Source organism: Rhinopithecus bieti, unplaced genomic scaffold (assembly GCF_001698545.2).
Source record: "Rhinopithecus bieti isolate Rb0 unplaced genomic scaffold, ASM169854v2 scaffold_12605, whole genome shotgun sequence".
Lineage (NCBI taxonomy): Eukaryota > Metazoa > Chordata > Mammalia > Primates > Cercopithecidae > Rhinopithecus > Rhinopithecus bieti.
The window spans coordinates 509891-533988 of record NW_016807279.1 but is presented as its reverse complement, the minus strand read 5'-3'; the positions used below and the strand labels follow the sequence as shown (position 1 = coordinate 533988).

General features: G+C 35.7%; 1 protein-coding gene across 1 annotated transcript; it reads right to left on the bottom strand.

Annotated features, from left to right (window-relative positions):
• Positions 1–737: 737 nt before the first annotated feature.
• Positions 738–24059, bottom strand: CENPQ (centromere protein Q). Its single transcript, XM_017881097.1, has 9 exons — positions 23975–24059; positions 17094–17218; positions 16316–16370; positions 15166–15286; positions 14491–14559; positions 10481–10610; positions 5716–5835; positions 5503–5580; positions 738–1729 (listed from the first exon to the last, which is right to left on the bottom strand). The coding sequence occupies exons 2-9, from the start codon at positions 17178–17180 to the stop codon at positions 1598–1600; spliced, it is 792 nt and encodes a 263-aa protein (XP_017736586.1). The 5' UTR covers positions 17181–17218; positions 23975–24059; the 3' UTR covers positions 738–1597.
• Between the last annotated feature and the right edge of the window lie 39 nt (positions 24060–24098).

Below are 24098 nucleotides of genomic sequence, written 5' to 3'. Positions count from 1 at the left end.
CAACATTGGGGATCAAAAAATTTCAACATGATGTTGGTGGGGCCAAACAAACCATAAGCAAATCATAACAGATCTGTAATTAATTCTTAAATTCTTTCCAAAGAGTATACCAAGATGCAGTCTTATTTAAAGAAAATATTGTGTATGTTTTGGATTGGATGCTTCCTACCAGATGATACTGTAGATCTCTTAAAGTTAGATTATAAAACCTTCAAAGCTACAAGAGTAGTATGGCCAGTTCACACAGGGTGAAGAACTATATCACTCAGCAACAATGGTAAGTTAAAATCCCAGTTAACTATCAGTTATCCATTAAACAGATGCCCTGAGAGAAACAGCATATGTAATTCCTCCCTCCCCACCAAAAGCTACTATAACATTAGTGTTAAAAATCACTGAGTTAGGGCTCTACTACTCATTCTAAAAACATGAAGCTTTAAGTTTCCACGTGAAGGGTTTTTAAGACATTTTGTAATAACTTTTAGTCACTTTGCCAGGTTTTTCTTTGAGATTTTATTTTCCTCCAAAATCTGTTAATAGGCCTTCTTTACCATTATTCCTATGAGGATATTGCTTGTGACCCTTCTCAAGCTGCCCCAGGGTCCTCATGTGTGATCTCCTCAGTACAGTAAAAACCTAACTTATTTAATTACAGGTGTGTTCCTGGTGGTCTCTGCCTGAAGGATATTAACAGAATTATGGCATCTCCCAAATGAACTGATATTATAGGTTACACAAAAAAGTAATTGCAGTCATTTTATTTTACAGATTAAAAACAAAAAACAAAAAAACAAAAAAACCCAAGACAGTATACTGTAGTTAGAAATAATTTTTGATACATTAGGTTATAATTTATTCCCATATATAAGCTTATTATCATAATGAGAAAAGGTTTATAAAGTTTTTTGGTTTTTTTGTTTTGTTTTGTTTTAATGAAATAAATATGCTAAGGTTCCTTTTAATACTTTTGGGAGTATGTTTTGATGACAGTAGAAAATAAATATTCAATATTAATTCACTAAACAACCAAAGAAGTAAAATTTTGATACTACCTCCAAAGTTAAAGATACCAGGCATATCTTAACTACTTCCCAAAAAAGACTAGGGAATTAGGTAAAAGAGTGAAAGCATTTGAGGATTTTTCAAGTTCCGGATGACCAGACAGAAACTTAATGTAAGCCACTGGCTACAGAATGAATGATAGCAAACGCTTAGGTTTTTATGCACTAGACACTACATGTAAACACTTACTTATCACAGTTCCTGATATGAGCTGTTAATCAATAAATGACCTCCATTCAGGCATTATAAACTATTCGATCCTTAAGGCAATTCCTATTTTGTGGTTCTAAGCAAATACTTATTGATAGAGCAATATAAATGCTGGCTTCCTAGATATGGCAACTGCTAAACACAGTTTTTAGAACTACATTAGATGCTAATGATAGAGCTACAAAGACTAATTTTAAAGTGCGTATCAGGAGATAAGAAATCCTGCAGAAGCCTTAGCCTCTGTACATATAATCATAGGTTAACAGTTTTACAAATTCGTGAACATTAAATTAATATGGAACAATCTAAAAAATAAAAAAACTCTTTAAGAGGCATTCAGTTTCTTATAGGCTTCTTCAATGAAGGTTGACATGCTCTTCATATGTGATGAATTATGAAGAATATCCAAGTCCTTTAGAAGAGCATTCTGGTTTGGAATTAGTGCCAAAATTTCTTTCTGTGGGAAAGATAGTATTAAATATAGTTGTTAACATTTTATTATGAGAAATCTCAAATGTATGTTAGAACAGTTTAAAATAAACCTTAAGTATCTATCACCTAACTTCAATAATTGTCAACTAATGGCCATTCTTCTTTCAAATCTCTCTCCCTCTCCCCATCCTGCTCCTTTCACCACTGGTAAATGATTGAGAGGATTTTTTTTTTTTTTTTTTTGAGGTAGAGTTTCACTCTTGTTGCCCAGGCTGGAGAACAATGGCACAATCTTGGTTCACTGCAACCTCCATCTTCCAGGTTCAAGCAAATCTCCTGCCTCAGCCTCCCGAATAGATGGGATTACAGGCATGTGCCACCACATCTGGCTAATTTTGTATTTTTAGTAGAGATGGTCAGGCTGTTCTCAAACTCCCGACTTCAGGTGATCTGCCGCCTCAGCCTCACAAAGTGCTGGGATTACAGGCATGAGCCACTGTGCTCAGCCAATAGGAAAATTTTAATTACTTTTAAGAAAACATGGGTCAGGCGTGGTGGCTCAAGCCTGTAATCCCAGCACTTTGGGAGGCCAAGATGGGCAGATCACGAGGTCAGGAGATCGAGACCATCCTGGCTAACACGGTGAAACCCCGTCTCTACTAAAAAAAAAAATACAAAAAACTAGCTGGGCGAGGTGGCGGGCGCCTGTAATCCCAGCTACTCGGGAGGCTGAGGCAGGAGAATGGTGTAAACCTGGGAGGCGGAGCTTGCAGTGAGCTGAGATCCGGCCACTGCACTCCAGCCTGGGTGACAGAGCGAGACTCCATCTCAAAAAAAAAAAAAAGAAAAGAAAAGAAAACATGAAGACTTTCCAATGCTACAAACATTTACACTACAATATCTACTGGAGTCCTTTGAAGAAAGATAAATTAGCAGTTTAGAGTTTACCACAAATAAGACAGCACTGTTTTATAAGGAGTTATATGCTATTGTTAAAAGCATAAAAAAACCAAACTGTCAATTATTTACTTCTAGAAATGTATCCCACAGTTATGACTACACAAATCAGTAAAGACGTATGTACAAGGGTGTACCCAGTCTTACCTGTAACAAAAAAATTATGTATTTCCATCAGTAATTTACAAATTATATGACCTCCATGCAACAGAATGTTACATAGCTATCAACAAAAATGAGAGATTTACATGACTGACAAGATGTTCAAACTATATAGTCAAATGAGCAAAGTAATTTGCCAAACCGTTTATATCAGGTTCCATTTGTTTAAAGAACGAAATAGGACATAATGTTTTCATATATATGTGATGTATAACTGATCTATTATATACAGGGATGCCTTATTTTACTGTGTTCCCCGATACTGCGTTGTTTTACAAACTGAAGGTTTGTGGCAACTCTGTGTAAAGGAGGTCTATCAGCACCATTTTTCCAAAAACACATGCTCACTTTGTGTCTCTGCGTCACATTTTGGTAACTGTTGTAATATTTCAAACTGTAAAAATCATTACGGTATCTGTTATGGTGATCTATGCCTAGTGTTCTTTGATGGAACTGCTGTAATTGTTCTGGGTGCCACAACTGCAACCATATCAAACAGCGAACTGAATTGGTAATTGTTATGTGTTCTGACTGCTCCACCAACCGGCCATTTCTCTCAGTTTGTCTCCCTCTCCTTGGGCCTCCCTATTTCCTGTGACACAACGATATTGAAATTAAGCCAGTTAATAATGCTACAATGGCCTCTAAGTGTTCAGGTGAAAAGAAGAATCATGTCTTTTACTTTAAATCAAAAGCTAGAGATTACTAAGTTTAGTGAGGAAGGCATATCGAAAGCCACGCAAACCAAAAGTTAGGCCTCTTGTGCCAAACGCCCAAGTTGTGAATGCAAAGGAAAAGTATTTGAAGGAAATTTAAAGTGCTACTTCAGTGAATACATGAATGATGAGAAAACAAAACAGCCTTACTGTCGATATGGGAAAAGTCTGAGTGGTCCGGATGGAAGATCAAACCAGCCACGACATTCCCTTTTAAACCGAATCCTAATCCACAGCAAGGCCCTAACTGTTTTCAAGTCTATGAAGGCTGACAAAAGTGAGGAAGTTGCAGAAGAAAAGCTTGAAGCTAGCAGAAGTTAGTTCATAAGGTTTAAGGAAAGAAGCTGTGTTTACAACAGAAAAAGTACAATGTGAAGCAGCAAGTGCTGATAGAAAAGCTACAGCTGGTTACCCAGAAGACCTAGCTAGCTAAGATCACTGGTGAAGGTGGCTATAGTAAACAACATATTTTCAATGTAAACAAAACAGCATTCTATTGGAAGAAGATGCTATCTCTAGGACTTTCATAGTTGGAAAGGAGAAGGCAATGCCTGGCTTCAAAGCTTTAAAGGACATGGTTTTGCTAGGCTCTTATTAGGGGCTAATGCAGCTGGTGACATGAAGTTGAAGCCAATGCTCACTGACCATTCTGAAAATCCCAGGGTCCTTAATTCTACTAAATCGACTACATCTGCGTTGTCTGTGCTCTGTAAATGGAACAACAAAGCCTGGGTGACAGCACATCTGTTTAGAGCATGGCTTACTGAATATTTTAAGCCCACTGTTAAGAGCTACTGCTCAGAAAAGAAGATTCCTTTGAAAATATTACTGCTCATTGAAAATGTTCACAGTTACCCAAGAGTTCTGATGAAGATGTACCAGGAGATTGTTGTTTTCACATCTGCTAACACAACATCTATTCTGCAGTCTATGAATCAAAGAGTCATGTCAACTTTCAAGTCTTATTATTTAAGAAACACATTTCATAAGGCTATAGATGCCCTAGGTAGTGATTTCTCTGATGGATCTGGGCAAAATAAATTGTAAACATCTTGAAAGAAATTTATCCTTCTGTCAGTAAGAACATTCATGATTCACAAGAGGAAGTCAAAACACCAATAACAGGAGTTTAGAAAAAATGAATTCAATTTTCAATCCTCATGGATGACTTTGAGGGGTTCAAGACTTTAGTGGAGGAAGTGACTGAAGATGTGGTGGAAATAGCAAGAGAACTAGAATTAGAAGTGGAGCCTGAAGATGTACCTGAATTGCTGCAATCTCATGATAAAACTTGAATGGACGAGGAGTTGCTTCTTATGGATGAACAAAGAAAGTGGTTTCTTGAGATGGAATCTATTCATGATGAAGATGTTGTGAACACAGTTGAAATAACAATGAAGGATATAGAATATGACAAAAACTTAGTTGACAAAGCCAGGACAAGGAATGAGAGAACTGACTCCAACTGTGAAGGAAGTTCTACTGTGGGTAAAATGCTATGAAACAGCATCACATGGTCCAGGGAAATCTTTCGTGAAAGGAAGAATCAACTGATGTGGCAAATTTCATTGTTTTCTTATTTTAAGAAATTGCCACATGCATCCCAACCTTCAGTAATCACCATGCTATCAGTCAGCAGCTATCAACACTGAGGCAAAACCCTCCACCGGCAAAAAGATTACGACCTGCTGAAGGTGCAGATGATGAACATTTTTTTAGCAATAAAGCATTTTCTAAATTGAGGTATGTCCTTTTATTTTTCTTTTATTTTTTAAAGAAATAATGCTTTTTTGCACTTACTAGACTACAGTATAGTGTAAACATAACGTTTATATGCAGAGGGAAACCAAAATATTTGTGTGACTTGCGTTACTGCAGTATTTGCTTTTTTGCTGTGGTCTGAATCCAAACTTGCAATATCTCTAAAGTATGCCTGTAATCAATATGGTAAATAGGTACTTACCTGAAGTGTGGGTGCTTTGAGAGTTTTCTGAGAAAGTTCTGGAAGAGAGAGTACTCCACTAGTATTTATTTGATGCATCTAAAGTAGAAGAAAGCTACAGATTATTTCAAAAAGCTGGTTTCTCTCATCATATCATACTCGAAAGCTGTCTTGGCATAATTTAATCATTAAAAATTATATCCAAATTCCAGTAATACTGTTTAAAATAATTACCCGTTTTATCCTCTCCTCTTCTTCTTCCACCTCACTTGCCAGAATCTGAATTTTGTTCTTTAGGCTTTGAATATTCCCAGTCATTAACTCTGTGGTCTCTACCATTTTATCTATTTCTTCCTGAGTCAGAAAGAGAAAAAAAAACATTTTAACTTAAACACATTATTGTATTAAATCCTAATAGATATTGTTATACATATACATTTTAAAACACCATATACATTTAAAACATTTTAGAAGCAAATGGTGAATTTACTTTTGTTTCTTTCAAAAAATAGACTTCTTGGAGAGCTGGTATGTCAAAGTATTAATGTGTTATAAGGATATCTAATTTCCCTGGAATAAAGAGATGTACATGAACACTTCCTCAAAACTTACCAATGCTGGTAGGGTCAGGGATCCTGGAAGATCCAAGTGTAAATCTAGCAGAGCCCAGAACTGATGACAGCAAATATAGTAACCTTCCTTAAACAGCATAAAACTTCATGTAGTGGAGAAATTCTGAATTGTTTTCATTTATTTAGGAACATTTGAGAGTCTGCTATTTTAATTTGTCAAAAGGAAGTAATGTTGGGCATTAGAGCAGGGAGAATAATAAAAAAAAATGAGTAACAGTTTCCCACATTAAAGGAATATATAATTTAGAGGGGAAGATGAAAAGAAAATAAGAAATGAATAAAACAAGTATGGGGACAAGACATTAAGGATGTGTTGTGTGCAGGCTGAGGATAAAATTAAAATTAGCAAGTCTCCAGGTTTCTAAAAGGTATTAAATATGGCACTGCTTTCAAATATAGTCCTAGCAACAGTCAATGATAACATTGCCTGCTGGCTTTGGGGAACAAGTAAATAAGCCACACAGAAAATATACAGAAGTAGTAACTCTTACATCTTGTTCAGCAATAAGGTTGATGCTTTATCTATGTTATTCTGCAAATACTGGATGCAGAACTGTTGCTGGCAACTACAGTAGTCTTCCTCAAGAAATATATTTTGGCTTCTAAATGACCACTTTTTTTTTTTTTTTTTAAAGGGTAGCTGCAGGGGTCAGCAATTGCCCATGGCATATTTTTGTACAGTTCAAGAACTGCGAGTTGTTTTTACATTTTAAAAGATTGGTCAAAACCTCAACAAAACAAAAGGATATGCAACAAAACAGTCAACCATATGTGGTCCAAAAAGGCTAAAATGTTTATTGTCCGGCCCCTTACTGGGAATGTGCTGTTCCCTGAATGCCTAAGATTTTGGGACTGTGAGCTCTATTCACTTGAATCTAAACTCCATGGAGGAACAGACTCTGTTTTTATTTTTTATTATAGTAAATTTCAAACACATACAGTAAGAGAGAACGTTATCATGAACACCCATATACGTATCAGCCAGTTTCCATTATCAACTCATGACAATTTTTTTTTTTTTTTTTTTGAGATGGAGTTTCACTCTTGTTGCGCAGGCTGGAGTGCAGTGGTGCTATCTTGGGTCACTGCAACCTCTGCCTCCTGGGTTCAAGTGATTTTCCTGCCTCAGTCTCCTGAGTAGCTGGGACTACAGGCGCCTGCCACCATGCCCAGATAAGTTTTTTTTTCTGTATTATTAGTAGAGACAGGGTTTCACCATGTTGGCCAGTCTGGTCTTGAACTCCTGACCTCTGGTTATCCGCATGCGTTGGCCTCTCAAAGTGCTGTAATTACAGGCGTGAGCCACCGTGCCTGGCCTGTGGCCATCCTGTCACACCTTTAACTCCATCCACTTCTCCTGCTTCCTCTGCGCTATTTCAAATACTAGATATCACATCATTTTATCTATAAATATTTCAGTATATAGCTCTAAAGGATTTAAAGATATATGAGAGTACAATATCATTACTACACTTTAAAGAATCTCAATAAATTCCTTAATATCAAGCATATGGTTAGTATTCACATTTTCAGTTTTCTCATAAATTGGAGTTTTTTTTTACATTTTGTTTTAATCAGGTTCCAAACTGTTTGTGACTGGTTGATATGTCTAAGTCTCTTTTCATCTACAGGAGACTTCCATTTCAATTCATGGTGGAGATTAGTTTGCTCTGTGGAATTTTCCATGGGCTAAATTTTGTGAACTGCATTCCCTGGTGAAGTTTAAACTGGTTCCTCAGCCCTGTATTTTCTGTGAATTGGTTGTTGGATCTAACAGAGTGCTGTCCAATATAAATATAAAGCAAACCACATATATTAGTTTCCTGTGGCTGCTGTACCACCTACTTGGCTTAAAATAACAGAAATTCATTCTGTCATGGTTCTGGAGGACAGAAGTCCAAAATCAAGCTGTTGGCAGGGACACAATCCCTCTGAAGACAAGAGAGAATGGTTTCTTGTTTTTTTCAGCTTTTGGTAGCTGTACGCATTCTTTGTAGCTTCACTGCTCTCGTTTCTGCCTTTGCCTTCACGTGACTTTTTCTTTGTGCCTTCTCTTGTCTTTTATAAGAACACTTGTTGTTGGATTTAGGACCTACCCATGACAATACACGATGATTTCATCTTGAGATCCTTAATTATATCTGACAAGACCCTTTTCCTAGATTCAACCCACTACAAAGGGAATGTGTAACAGCACTGAATGAATAAAGGGGTTAAATACAACAAGGATTAAAATTTCTCATTATGAAATTTATTTTGTTCCATTGCTTTGGTTATCTTTGGGTATTATTACCATACTCACATGGTATCTTCTTTGAGGATTTTTTTTCTCAATTCCTTTTAAAAGTGTTTTTATGATTCTGAAAATTTTCTCCTTATGTTATTTTCTATTTACCATAAGCATCATTTGTTGTGTTTATTTGCTTTAGTGTTTCTTCTAATTTAGTCTACATATCTGAAAGGTTTTTTCTTTTATGTCTCATTCATTCCTGAATTCTCTTCTTTCATTTATCAGTATTTCCAAGTCTGATTTATAATTTTTCCCCTATACTTTCTATCATTTTTCTGAATTTATTTCAGTTCACTTGATAAATTAGGTTAATGTTCATCTATTCTAGGCACATGTCTTTTGGCATGCTTTCGTTGTATCGGGAATGTTCTTTTTGGTCTTTATTGTCATATTTTCTTATGCTAACTCTGATTCTGAAATCCTATGGCTCCATTTTTATGACAACATCAAGGGAGTCTAAAAAATTATGCTTCAGCTGTTCTAATGCTGTCTTCCCAGAATCTCCGAGATGTTGTTCACCACTGTTGTTTCCCCAGCACCATTACTGAGTGAGAGCACGACAAAAATGTTAAATAAATAAAATTTCTGTTACTATTACAGGTTTTAGAAGATCATCACCAGCAATAACTCTAGGCTGCAGTGAGAAAAAGCAATGGGTCTAAGGCACAGAGGAGAAAACTAACGGTTACAGATCGAGTTTACAAGCTGCTAGTCCGAAAATCCTCTTATGCCAATGAAGAACTCTCCTGCCCCAGGTGCCAATGGTGCTTCGAGTGACTAACAAGCACACTGTAGACTGTAATTATGCTTATGTCCCATGGAGGTCAAATTTCAGCTGAAGACCAGAAATGCTTACGAATAGCATAAAAATCATACTATCATTTATGACTTCAAACACCCTTAACTGATGTGCATAAATACTAAATATTAAAATTCTCCATGATCATACTTTCGAACCTTTTAAAATAACCTAAATAAATGTCATCTAAGTGTTTAGATGATGAAGCTCGTGCCAATACTGAAAAGATGCCCTAAAAAAGTAAGAACCTTGGGATGGAAATAAAATATAATATTACACTTTGAATAAAGTGAGGCAGCCACCAAAAAATGCCACCCTATTAACTAAAAATATATATAGATTTGTGTTCAGAAATTGTTCCTTCAACTTTATTCTCAATCTTATGGAAAAATGGGAATGAATTGTTACCTTTGAATTATTATACATTTTGGGAATATATTCCTTGCAGAAACTACTACCACCTTGTACTTACTAAATTGCAACTAAAATTCTATGCACACGACATCTACAAACTACTTCAAAATGTCTAAAGGATATACGGTCTGATGTGTATTAGTTTTTATAATTATATAATAAGCTCCTTAAGGTTGCTTTGTCTTAGTTGTTCGGATATCCATTACTTAAAAGCTTGAAGTTAACCATGATAGATAAGGTTATCTCCTATTATCTTCCAAAGGATGCCATACGACATAGTGATCAAGAATCGTGCTAATGTCAGAATGACAAAGTTAGCATCTCAACTTTAAGCAATCTGTCTAAGGTTCAGTTAGAAATAGCATTATGTCTTTTATCACATTTGTAAAAGAGAATAATTTAGGTCATACTCTAAGTCATTGTGAGGATTAAGGGATATAAGTATAAAGTGCTTAGAACAGTGTCTGAAGTGTAGGAAGTCCCCAGTACATTTTAACTCTAATGATACCTGTGTTTTCTTGCCATATACAGGTCAGAAAAACTTAACACGTTTTAAAATGCCACAGTATTGAGTGATAAACTCCTATAAAGTGATAATTAAAAAGACTAAGATAGTTCAGTTAAAGTTAGATGAAAAAAATAGGACTGCTACTTAACCACAAATATATTAGAAATACTTCAACTTTAGAGGCGCCAAGTTCAGACAAATTGTTGCTTTAATGAAAAAAAAAACAATTTAATAAAAAAACCTGGTTCAAGATCTAGTATTCACTACTGCAGGAACATCATGATAATTTAAAAAACTTTAGTCTTTTCCCCTTTCCCTAACTCTCTAATTATGGATTCCCTATTCAAATTTCATACCTGCAGTAATGCCAGACCTTCTTCATTAGCTTTGCCTCGTGCCCTTTCCATATTCAGTAGCCTTGACACATTAGTTAAATCTTCCATCTTTTTGGGAGGGACTTTCAGAGTTTCACACAGTTGTAGCAATCTTAAGGATAAAATAAAAATGTAATTATTTTGTTTATTTTTTAAGTCTTATTATTATTTTAAAACAGTCCTCATTTTTTCTTGTCCTCATATTCTTAAAAGGTACAATATATTCTTTTATTACCACTGGGTAACAGTGCCAGTAAGTCTCCCCCTCAAAAAGCCCTGACAAATCATCATTTAGCCTTTCGATTTATTAAGATTTACCTCAAATTAAGGGACACTGGGCTACTTTACTAAAAGAAAACTTTCTATTTTACACATTTGACAATGTACACACATTTTAAAACCAAAATTTCCTTGTACCATCCAGATGTTTTCTAGACTATTACAGGACATGAGTCTATTATATATTGTGAATTGTTGGTTAAGAGAGAGAACACTAGTCTAGAAGTCTTAACTATGACCCTGGACCCCAAATCTCAATTATTTTAGAGAATGTGATAAAAAACAGAGAAGATTTACCTTAGTTATTTTAAATGATTTCGAAGAAAACTAAGTTCTATAGAGTTTAAGGCAAATAAAACACTAAGATTAAAGTGCACTGCTTGAAAATATTATAAACATGAATGGTATTTAATATTAAAGTTAAAAAATTCCTTTATAAATTCGAGTTGATTTGATCACCAGTAGAAACATCTGTTTCTATCGTCACATCTGGCAGACTGCAAAATAGCTTTCCCAGATTTGATTCTTGAATTTTATGAGGAGGAAAAGCTAAATTTGATTCCTTTTATAACAGCAGCATCTTTGCATTCTAAAAAGTTCTACTACTTAAGATTTGAAGAAATCTGAACAATAGTGGAACCCACTGTCCCACTTTTGGGATCTTGTTAAAAATCTTAATTAAAAAAAAAGAATCTTTTATTTCAGATTCAGGAGTACATATGCAGGTTATGTAGGCAACTGTTGTGGGGCTTTGGTGTACAGATTATTTCTTCACCCAGGTAATAAGCATAGTACCCGACAGATAGTTTTTCAACCCTCACTCTCCTCCCTCAAGTAGGCCCTGGTATCTATTGTTCCTGTCTTTGTGTCCATATGTACTCAATGTTTAGCTCCCACTTGTGAGAACATGCACTATGTGGTTTTCTGTTCCTGTGTTAGTTTGCTTAGGATAATGACCTCTAGCTCCAACCATGTTGCTGCGAAGGACATGATCTCATTCTTTTATGGCTGCATAGCATTCCAAGTTTTATATGTCCCACAATTTTCTTTATCTAATCTACCGCTGATGGGCATTTAGGTTGATTCCATGTCTTTGCAATTGTGAATAGTTCTGTGGTGAACATAAGTGTGCATGTATCTTTATGGTAGAGCAATTCATATTCCTTCAGGTATATACCCAGTAATGGGATTGCTAGGTTGGAGGGTAGTTCTGTTTTAACTTGAGAATCTGCCAAACTGCTTTCCATAATGGTTGGACTAATTTACATTCCTACTAGCAGTTTAAAAGCATTCCCTTTTATCGGCAACCTCTCAGCATCTGTTACTTTTTGACTTTTTAAGAACAGCCATTCTGACTGGTATAAGATGGTATCTCATTGTGGTTTTCATTTGCATTTCTCTAGTAATTGGTGATGTTGAGAGCATTTTTTTCACGTTTGTTGGCAGCATGTATGTTTTCTTTTGAAAAGTGTCTGCTCATGTCCTTTGCCCACTTTTTAAAAGGATTGTTGGTTTTTTGCTTGCTAATTTGTTTAAGTTCCTTATAGAGTCTTGATATAGACCTTTGTTCGATGCATAGTTTGCAAATAAAATTTTAATTTTGTAAAGAAGAAAGTAGGCAGCAAAACTCCACAAATCGTAATTCTCATTAAACTGTTAAGACAAACTCCAGTTATTTAGAAAAATTGTCATTAGGCTATCATATTTAAACACAAACTATCTGCCTAAGCCTTCCTAAGAGGGATAAGTTTTTTATTTTCTTGACAAAAATATTTTATTTATGAAGTTTCTTCTATATGTTTATTAAATCAATTATGTAGAAGGGTCATTCACTGCTCCAAACGTTCTAAATAGCAGTTAGACTTCCAGGAGTCTCACTAACTCTTAGAAACTAAAACCATGACTTGAATATATCCTACTATATCAGCAACATTTAATCACCACTTATAACATTGTTTCTATAGGGCAGACTTTCTAGAAGTATGTTCCTTTAGAATTGTAATGGCAAACAGTTTTGTTTGCCTAGCAAACTTGTCAGTGTAATCATGGGGCTAGGTATATAATCCAGTCTATATCAATCATATCCATGGTAGCTCTTGTCACAAAATCACGCCAAGAATAGATACATATCACCTAAGCTCAGCCAATTATAAACCATCTCCTAGAATTTTCTAACTGAAGCTAAGGGGTAAGAATTGTCTTTTTCCTCTTTCTTTACAAGGCTAAAATGATATATACAGGAAGCTGCCTATCACTATAGTTGTAATCTAGTAAGAACTGAAAACTAAAAAAAATGAAAATAATGAAGCTAACATTTAGTCAAAAGCAGAGATGAGCCTAATATATGAAAATGAGTTCCCAGAAATATCAATTTGGGAGATGCTAGGTTAAAGAAAATGAAATAGATTTATTTACTGCAGGACTTCTTACATGCTAAGGTACCCAAATATAATTCACCATAGGTTATCTTTATCCATAGACTAACTGTAAGAACAAGTGTTTCAAATATACTTTGAGAAACACTGCTACAGAAGAATGTATTTAGAGTTCCAATTATCAGTTTGCTAATGCTATACTTTGTTGTATTGGTATAAGTAACTGTATCTTGGGTATGGTTACTTCGGGAACGAAAGAAAGCAAGCTGTGAAAGTAAAAATAAGGAGGAAATAGTCAGGCCTTGAAATGTGTATCTCCATAGCTGCTACATGATGAAGAGACTGCCTATCTGTTGAATATAATCTTTTCCAATGAACCAAGGTGATCACTATGAACAGCAACTATTATGTAATGTAATATTCTCATTCATACACTAAACATTAGTATTTGTCCTGTATTAAAAAGATCCTAAACAGCTACATTTTCATTATGCTTGTATTAGCTTATTTATTATCTTTTTAATATCTTCCTCCTTCTTTAATAATAGGCTGCTATACCTTTAAGCAATTTACAAGCCTGTTTCTAGCAGTCTTTAATTTGTTCAACCTTTCTCAACAAACTCCCACCTCCAACCAACCCATCCCATTCACTCTTTCTACTTGGCTACTATGGGTTGAAAATTATATTTAAAGAAAAAGTAAATAGAATTTGTGCTCAAAGGAATTCCTTAAAAGAGGTCACAAACATTTCTAGGCAAACTTGAAAGTGAGAAGCAGAACATTTTCTTATAAAAAGTTGTGTAAATACTAGAGAAAAGTAATTATTGAAAATCACAGGCAGTGGTGTGCCTTTTAAGAACTCCCGAAGAGAAATCTCCATTGGTGATTTACCATAAGATGAAGAGCAATAATATCTTAGAAAATTAGACTTGTTGCTCGTGCAAATAATTTAAGACAATATGAAGTGGAAAAACACCACAATAGGGTAAATATCAGATAGATAAGAGTGGTGAACTATTAACTTCAAATTATTAAAAATGAAGTTGAAGGGAGTTCAAGCTGACAAAACTGTTTTCAAATTCTGATACGGAAGAGTGAACTGTGGAAACAGAATTTTGTGATTTTCAGGGTTTTTTTTTTGTAAGTTCCCCTGAAACTTATTTGAGAAATACGTGCAGCAGCAGTTTAGAAAAAAAAGAAAACATATTTCCAAGTTGTTCACCTTCTTTAAAAAAAAAAGAAAACTTACATTCCACCAAGTGTCTGTTTGGCAACATAGGAAGAAGTCAGGTTTTTAAAAAGTTTGTTTTAATCATTTTAATTATGCAACAGTATTACCTTTTCTTCAGGAAGTTGAGATGGTATTGTATTTCTTCTTTATCTTTAATTCTGTTACTCAAAATTGTCCTAGAGAAGAAAAAAGATGGAATAGTAGTCTGAAACACAAATAATAATATACTCTGTATATTTTTTCTCTGTGATTTCTCTCAAGTGTCCCTCCCTACTAGCCAGGCAAAATCAATCACTTTTCCTTCCATATTAAAGATACTTTAAACAGAGGTACAATGAAAAATTTCTACTTATATATATATATTTTGCCACACTGTATTGTAATAATTTATATGCCTGGCTCTTCTGATCGAATTCAGCTCCACATAGCAGAATTCTGTCTTATTTTCTCTGTATCCCCTCTAGTGTGGTAGCTTCTATGTAAAGTGTCACTCTGAACTCAACTTCTGCCTAAACAATCTCTATTGACATAAATTAAAATTTTATTGATAGCAAGTCAGGCCACAAACACTTGCTTTTATTTCATTGATAGAATTTCAAGTTTCTAAAATTAACAAAGACTTTTCTGCTGAAGGCAAATACCACCACATTAATTATATCCTTTTCCGAAATAGAAATACACTCTATTACCTTAAGATAGATAGCAATATTTAAAAGAACAGTATCCATAGGAAACGCCTAAGTGGGAACCAAAAGAATGAAATGGAAAAATTTTATACTCACCTTATTACTGATTCCATCATAGTTTGCAAATAGTCTCTGGTACTCTTTGACAGAGGTTGCCAGGTTTTTCTCTTGTTGGGTGCTATCTTTATCTGTTTTAGGTTAGTGTGCTTTGTTTGTCCTGTCGTAATAGAAGAGGCTCTGATCAATCTAGATGTTTTACATATTGTTGATTAAAAACTGAATGTTTGCATCTAAAAAAGCTTATGAAATTATCAGAACAAAATATTATCAAGCTGTATAAACTGTTTAATTTACTTTTTATCACACAGCTATAACATTCCAGGTGTTGAATATGAATATGCTTTCTATTGATAAGTTAATGGAAATACTACCAAGTGATAATAGAAATAATTTTAAATGAAGAATCGAACTTTAATTATGAAAGGTTTCATTCTCAGAAATGGCCTAAATTCTTTAAACATTTCATTGAGAGGACCAGAAAACTATTTTCCAAATGTTGGATGGCAACTGGAACAAAACAGACTAATCAAACCACAAATAGCTAGTGTCAACTATGTTGTTGGTACTGTTCTACTTATTAGGTATTAAAAAAAGAAGAAATAGTACTGGATCTCATGAAAATCAGTGCTGGAGAGAAGGAGTATTGAACAAATTATAGGCATGCAAAGCATACAAAAGGAAAAAAAAAAAGTATTGTATGCTATGGCAGTATAAAACCAGAGGACCTAACCTAGTGTTGGCTGAGGAGACGTAAAGAATCCTTTCACAAAACAGTGATGTTTAAGCAAAGGCAACTACTCCAAACTAGTTTACTCTAAACCAACTTATAATAGTGGTTCCAAACTAATCTATACAGAATAGAAAGCATATTTGTCTTGAAGAAAAATCAGGTTTGTTTTTTTATTACAGATCACTAATAATGCAGGCTGTGGGCCACTTTGATTTTCTCTATTTCCTATCAACTCAGTGGCATTGAAGTCTCTACAGTATTTTGCCAGAGGTGCTAAATAAAATTTCAGTTGACCAAAATAACTAACCACTACTACATATTCTTACAAAAATGCAAATGTAGTTGTTTATTACTATCTTTTCCAGAACTCATAAACAAGATGCTGAACATTTTTTCATGAATGTAGATATAGCTTGACATAGAAGCAGGTTAAACAAGGTAATAGAAAAGAAATACCTTCAGAAGACAGAACTTTTAGATGATTTTTATTTCTTTTCACTATGTTTCTAACCTACAGGGGAAAACACATGCATAAACATAAACAGAATTAAACATCAGATAAAAGGATACTACTTTTACAATAGATTTTTATATATGTCAAAGAGTATTCATATAATTTCTAGTAGATAGAAAAAATATATGTTGCTACTTCTACAGAAAAAATGGTATATATTTATCACAGGCAGAGGATATACTAAAGCAATTCTTGACAATGGTGATAATAACAAAATTTTATACAGTGTCAAAGAATGTTTTAAATGAATCATTACTTACTTTGCCTAGGAAATAGTGTTACATACTTTACCTCCAAAACAAATATAGGCATTGCCTAATGAGTAGGGTAAAACCTGAAACTTTTTTTTTTTTTTTTTCAGATGGAGTCTCACTCTTTTCGCCCAGGCTGGAGTGCAAGGGCACAAACTCGGCTCACTGCAACCTCCACCTCCTGGGTTCAAGCGATTCTGCGGCTTCAACCTCCGGAGCAGCTGAGATTACAGGTGCGCACCACAATGCCCAGCTAATTTGCGTGTGTGTGTGTGTGTGTGTGTGTGTGTGTGTGTGTGTATTTTTTAAGTAGAGACAGGGTTTCACCATGTTAGCCAGGATGGTTTTAATCTCCTGACCTCGTGATCCACCCACCTCGGCCTCTCTAAGTGCTGGGATTACAGACATGAGCCACAGTGCTTGGCCCTAGTCGAAGATTTCTAAATGAGAAACTTGATATTTTCATTACCTTTTTCTCTGACAACACAACTTCCTCATTATCCTTTTTTCTCTTTGGATTTCTTTTTAACTGTTCAAAGTTTTTCTTGGAAGGCATTTGCTTTACCAGACCGATCTTCGATCCTAAATACAGTGCTTCAAAAAAAAAAAAAAAATGCTGTAAAGATGAAAATACAAAAAAACGCTAAAGCCCCTCTGCACAATGTTTATGTTTAAAAAACTTACCTCTAAATGTTCCACATTTCTCCTTTTTTTTTTTTTTAAAAGAAAAATGATACTAAAAGTTAGGGGATAGTATTGTATGCTTTTAAACAAACCATTTTAAAACAAATAAATTTTTTCACTCCTTATCAGAATAAGGGATATCTAATTCAATTTCATTCCTAGAAATTAACTTCCATTTGTATGGATTTTAGAAAATCATTTAAAAATGCTTTTGTATCTCTTATTTTATACTCAATCGTATAATAACATCCTCTCCATGTTTAAGTCCACGGAAATAGAAATATAAAGTGGTCACAGATAATGTCAGTTTAAGGAGTAAAACCTAGGTCTTGTTATTTTAAGTAATAAATTTACCATTACTCAATTTTTGCCAAAAATGGAAGGAGACAGTTTTTAGGATTATACCATCAATCTATGTGGAAATTCATCTGTTGGTCTGACACTACTAAGAATTTAAACTGCAATCCTATCTGGGCTATGTGCATTTTAACAAGAGTACAGAAATGTACTGATTACCCTGCCCTCTCGCAAATTACAAAACAGACATGGGATTGGAAATGGGGATTTGATAAAATTTAGAGTAATTTTCCCTCTTTATTACCAAACTCATTTCTGATAAAAGGAACAGAAGAATGAGATACTTATTCTTGCATTACATCATAAGAAGTGGATAGAAGTTAGGTGCAGTATACAAGGAAATATGTATACGTACATATTAGCTAATGCCTAGAAAATACATATATACACATACAAATACATACACATATTAGCCATAGCTAGATATACAGATAAATTATTCATCATTCCTTTTCTAAACATTCAGAATTATCATACTGATACAGTTTAAATATACCTATGGATTTAGAGAGAGACAATAAAGTAGGTACTCTGGATAAATCTATTCTTTCAAATGTTAAAAGCTTCAAGCTCCCTTCCACCGAAGACTGGAAATAAAAAGTGGGAAAGAATTAACAGAAAGGTCACAAACTACATTTAGCAACCACATATCAGACCAGTTACAAAAAGCATTAGAAGTCAAAATATCACTTTACCCTGCTCTTGAACCATGTGATACCTTACCAAACACTCATTCTCTATCTTGTGTTCAATTTCTAAAATGCCTACTTCCCTCAACTTTACATCTACACCCTTATACTTCCCCTACTTAAAAACCCATCCACATGACAGAATTTCACTTATAGATCTCTCCTGGAAGGGCTGACATGTACAGCAGTTCAAGTTGTTCACTGAATAAAAGCATCCAGTGAAAGGGCAAGTGACAGCTGAGATTTTAGATTAAAAATGGTACCCATTCCTTCTTACGATTGTTAATGAGAAGTAAGGTGTTATGTCCCCATGTCTTAAATCTCGGCAGACTCTGAAGCTGTTTGAGCAGCAGAATATAGTAGAAGTGATTCTGTTCTAGCTTACTGGCTTAGACATGAAGAGACTGGCAACTTTGACTTCCTCTTGCTTAGAAACACTTGCTTTTTTTTTTTTTTTTTGGGGGGACAGTCTTGCACTGTCACTTGGGCTGGATCTCAGCTCACTGCTGCAACCTCTGCCTCCCAGGTTCAAGCGATTCTCCTGCCGCAGCCTTCCAAGTAGCTGGGATTACAGGCACCCGCCAGTACGCCCAGCTAATTTTTTGTATTTTTAGTAGAGATGGGGTTTCACCATGTTGGTCAGGCTGGTCTTGAACTCCTGACCTCAAGTGATTCTCCTGCCTTGGCCTCCCAAAGTGCTGAGATTACAGGTGTGAGCCACTGAGCCCAGATAACGCTTGCTTTTGTAACCAAGCCATAACCATATGAGGGATGCCAACACTGAGAGGAATTGAAACCCCAGGAAGGTCTTAGCTGAGCTCCCAGCCAATAGCCAGCACCAACTTGCCAGTCTGGTACATGTACCTAAGTCAGTATGTTGCAGCCCACACTGCGTGGACATGAGCAAGCTCAGCCTAATCCCTCAAATTAAGGAACAAATTAAGTGAGTAAAAAATTTTGGAACAAATTAAGTGAGTAAAAAATTTACCCCTATATGTTCTGTGTAACAGTCAAACTCTTTACCATGCCATTTTTAGTTCTTAACAACCTAACTCTGCCTACCTTTTCATACTTCTCTCCTACTACTCCTTAATCAAATCTCCCTCTCTAGCTAGATTTGATGATTTCCTGAACACACTTTGAGTAATTCTGCCTCCCAAACATATACTGTACCTTCTACCTGAGCAGCTCTCTCCCATCTCTGCCAACCCTCTCAGATCATGAGCCACCTCCTTCTCAAAATCTTCCTAACTATTCTACTTCATTTCTCTCTAAGTCTGTGGCTCTTGTGCTCTCTCTCATTTGGCACTTATTTATAGTTTGGTTCCATTAATCATTTTCTTCTCGATATTCTTTATTAAAATAACATGTAATTTAGTGCTACTCCAAATCTCATTCAAACTGTTTGCCATAATCCTTTCAAGTGTGGAAATTGAAGGTAATCATTTAGAAACTTTTACAGCAATTTGATAAGAGTAATAAAATAATTAGCCTTGTCTTTGCCATATCATTTTCTAGTAATTACTATTTCTTTAAAAATAGACTTTTTTTCAGAACAGTTTTAGATACACAGAAAATTGAGCAAAACATACAGAAACTTCTTATATACTCCCTGCCCCGCCCCCCATCTCCTGCAAGCTCTAGTATTAACATCACACACCAAAGTGGTACATTTGTTGTAATTGTTGACACATCATATTACCCAAAATTTATTGTTTACATCAGAGTTCACTCCTGGTATTATACCACGAGGCAGTTTGACTAATAATTGATTTTTAATTGCATTTTACAAAATTATCAGTTATGACTGATTAGAAATAAAAAACAAAACCGGTCTAACAGAGTTTCAGAAGTACTGTTAACAATGAAACCTACTTGAGGCACTAGACAATAGCACAAAGTTTCTCAACCTCAGCACTATTAACATTTTAGATGGATCATTCTTTATTGTGGAGTCTGTGGTGTGTATTGTAGGATGTTTAGCAGCATGCTTGGGTCTACATAGACCGTCACATGCTAGAATACCTCCAACCCCTGAGTAGAGTCAACCAAAATTGTTTCCAGACATTGCCAAATGTCTCCTGGGTCAAAATCAACCCAGGTTGAGAACACTACCATAATGGTTAAGAGCAGTTCTGCGACAAGGGTAAATTGTTCAAGCTCCAAATCTAGCCCTGCCGCTTAATTAACTGTATATCTTTGGGCAAGTAAATTAACTCATTTTCCCCATTAGTCAAATGATTAATAAAAGTACTAACATTAAAGACTTTTGTAAAGCAAAAATGATTTAGCGAAGAATATATAAACCACCTAGAACAGTATTTGAGACATAGCAAGAATCCAATAAACAAAATGCATCGTTTCTATTACTTCTGGGCTACTTGCAATGCATATAAAAATAAATAGATATTTCGTCCCATTCTTAGATCCAAGGGAAACCATAGCTTAGTGATAGTGCATAGGTAGAGACAGATATGAAAATAATTACTATATATATTTGTAAATGTTATAAAGAGGCAAGTGAGCGAATGACTGTCTTAAACTGGTTTGTGCATATGGGTAAGAATGTACAGGCATAACTCTTTTTATTATGTTTCACTTTATTGAGCTTCGCAGACACTGTATTTTGTTGTTGTTGTTATCTTACAAACTAAAGGTTGTGGCAAGCCTGCCTTGAGCAACTATATTGATGCCATTTTTCCAACAGATTGTCCTCACTCTTCATGTTTCTGTGTCACATTTTGATAATTCTCAAAGTATTTCAAAACTTTTCATTATTATATCTATTATGGTGATTGATGTTACTACTATAATTGTTTTGGGGCACTATGAAGCATGCCAATATCAGACAGAGAACTTAATAGGTAAATGTTGTGTGTGTTCTGACTGCTCCACCAACTGGCTGTTCCCTGCCTCTCTCCCCCTCCTTAGGCCTCCTTGTTCCCTGAGACACAATGATATTGAAATTAGGCCAATTAATAACCCTACAATGATCTCCAAGTGTTCAAATGAAAGGAAAAATCACACCTCTCTCACATTAAATTAAAAGCTAGAAATGATTAAGCAAAGTGAGGTAGGCATGTCAGAAGCCAAGATAGGCTGGAAACCACACCAGTTAGCCAAACTGTGAATGCAAAGGGAACGTTCTTGAAGGAAATTTAAAGTGCTATTCCAGTGAAGACATGAATGATAAGAAAGCAAAAACAGCCTTATTACTGATAGGGAGAAAGTTCGAGTGGTCTGGCATTGAAAATCAAACTAGCCACAACACTCCCTTAAACCAAAGACGAATTCGTGGCAAGGTCTTAATTCACTTCAATTCTGTGAAGGCTGAGACAGGTGAGACAGTTGTAGCCAAAGAGCTTGAAGCTAGCAGAGCTTGGTTCCTGAGGTTTAAGAAAATAAGCCATCTCCATAACAAGAAAGTACAAAGTGAATCAGCAAGTGCTGATGCAGAAGCTGCAGCAAGTTATCTAGTTCTAGGTAAAATAACCGATGAAGGTGGCTACACTAAACAACAGATTTTCCATGAAGACAAAACAGCCTTCTCTTAGAAGATGCTCTCTAGGAGTTTCATGTCTAGAAAGTCACTGCCTGGCTTCAAAGCTTCAAAAGACAGGCTGACTCTCTTGTTAGGGGCTAATGTGGCTGGTGACTTGAAGCCAATGCTCATTGACCATTCTGAAATATCCTAGGGCTCTTATTCTTTTAAATCTACTCTGTCTGCGCTCTGGAAATGGAAGAACAAAGCCCGGGTGACAGCACATCTGTTTACAGCATGATTTACTGAGTATTTTAAGCCCATCTTTGAGACCTACAGCTCACAAAAAGATTCCTTTCAAAATAATACTGCTCAAAGACCATGTACTTGGTCACCCAAGAGCTCTGATAGAGATGTACAAGGAGATTAACACTGTTTTCCTGTCTGCTAACACATTCATTCTGCAGCCTATGAATCAAAGAATAATTCTGACTTTCAAGTTATAGTATTTAAGAAATACATTTTGTAAAGCTATAGCTGCCCTAGACAGTGATTCCCCTGATGGATCTGGGCAAAATAAATTGAAAACTTCTGGAAATGATTCACCATTCCAAATGCTAGTAAGAACATTCATAATTCATGGGAGGAGGTCAAAATAGCAACATTAACAGGAGTTTGGAAAAAGTTGATTCCAGCCCTCATGGATGACTTTGAGGGGCTCAAGACTTCAGTGGAGGAAGTCACGAAAGATCTGGTGGCAATAGCAAGAGAAATAGTGGAGCCTGAAGATGTACCTGAATTGCTGCAATATCACGATAAAACTAGTGGATAAGAAGTTGCTTCTTAGGAATGAGCAAAGTTCTTGAGATGGAATCTACTCCTGGTGAGGATGTTGTGAATATTGTTGAAATACCAACAAAGAATTCAGAATATCACAAAAACTTAGTTGCTAAAGCAATGGTAGGGGTTAAGAGGATTTACTCTAATTTTGAAAGAAGTTCTACAGTGGATAAAATGCTTTCAAACAGCATCGCCGTTTACTAAGAGATTAGTAAAAGATTCACTAAGAGAAATCTTTAGTGAATGGAAGAGTCAACTGCTGTATAAACTTCATTATTTTGTTATTTTAAGAAACTGCCACAGCAACTCCAATCTTCAGCAACCATCACCCTGATTGGTCAACAGACATCAACATCAAGCAAGACCCTCCACCAGCAAAAAGATTAGGACTTGCTGAAGGCTGAGATGATTGTTAGCATTTTTTAGCAAAAAAATATTTTAAAATTAAAGTATGCTCAGTATTTTTTTACACATAATGTTATTGCACACTTAATAGGTTACAATACAGTGTAAATACAACTGTTATATGCACTGGGAAACCAAAAAAATCATGTGACAGGCTTTATTAACTTTACTGTGGTGGTCTGGAACCGACCCCGCAATATCTCGGAGGTATGCTTGTACATTATTCATGGAAAAAGTATTATTTTAATGACGTTTTGAAATAGTGAAAAGTAGAAAATGAAGCATCCAAGGGAAAACAGTAAAACTCGGACGGCAGGAAAGCTCGGGAAAAACAAAACAAAACAAAAAAACTGGCGTGTTCAGGGACAGGAGAAGTTCAGCGAGGTTTTTAATGTGTATAGGAGGAGTGAAAAGAAATAAGGCTGGACAGTAGTTTGCCGCCAGACTATATGCTTTAGGAGGAGGGAGGCATTCTAGGTTGTCTTGTTTTCCTTACCAGCTTGTTGGTACTCATGGGACTCAATTATCTCAATTTAGACCTCTATGTGGGCACAAGAGTGAGTAGGACGCCTGGAAAAACAGACACTAATGTCCTAGGCTGCACTTGACTTCACTCGTGCCTGCGGAAGAAATCCAGCAATGAGGATGAGCATAAGGATGATTCGGGGGAAATAGGGAGGAAGTATTCATGCTTTTGCTCCCTCCACCCTTATCAAATATCTCAATCCCAGGATCCTAACGGCAGACCTTTTAGGACATCAGGCATTTCCCCGTGAACAATCCCCCCTCGCCCTCCTCAAATACAAACCGCGAAGTCTGCCACAAACGCGTTGGCTTTAAAACTCATCCCTCAACTTTGGATCCACCCAGCCGGTTAAGGATATCACGACTCACCACTGATTCTTCTTGCACCCTTCTGGGAGCCGCGCTTAGAATAATTCGCGCCCAAATATTCGTAAACAGAGGAGACCCGGAAGTGGGCGGGAAGAAAGCGGAAACGGGCATCTAACCCTACCCC

Coding starts and splice junctions, on each gene's coding strand:
- CENPQ (XM_017881097.1), bottom strand. CDS start 17,180: ATGCCTTCCAAGAAAAACTTTGAACAGTTAAAAAGAAATCCAAAGAGA. Junction 5,581..5,715: donor AAGAGGAGAGGATAAAACGG/GTAATTATTTTA, acceptor CTTCTACTTTAG/ATGCATCAAATAAATACTAG. Junction 1,730..5,502: donor TCAAAGCACCCACACTTCAG/GTAAGTACCTAT, acceptor TCTTTCCCACAG/AAAGAAATTTTGGCACTAAT.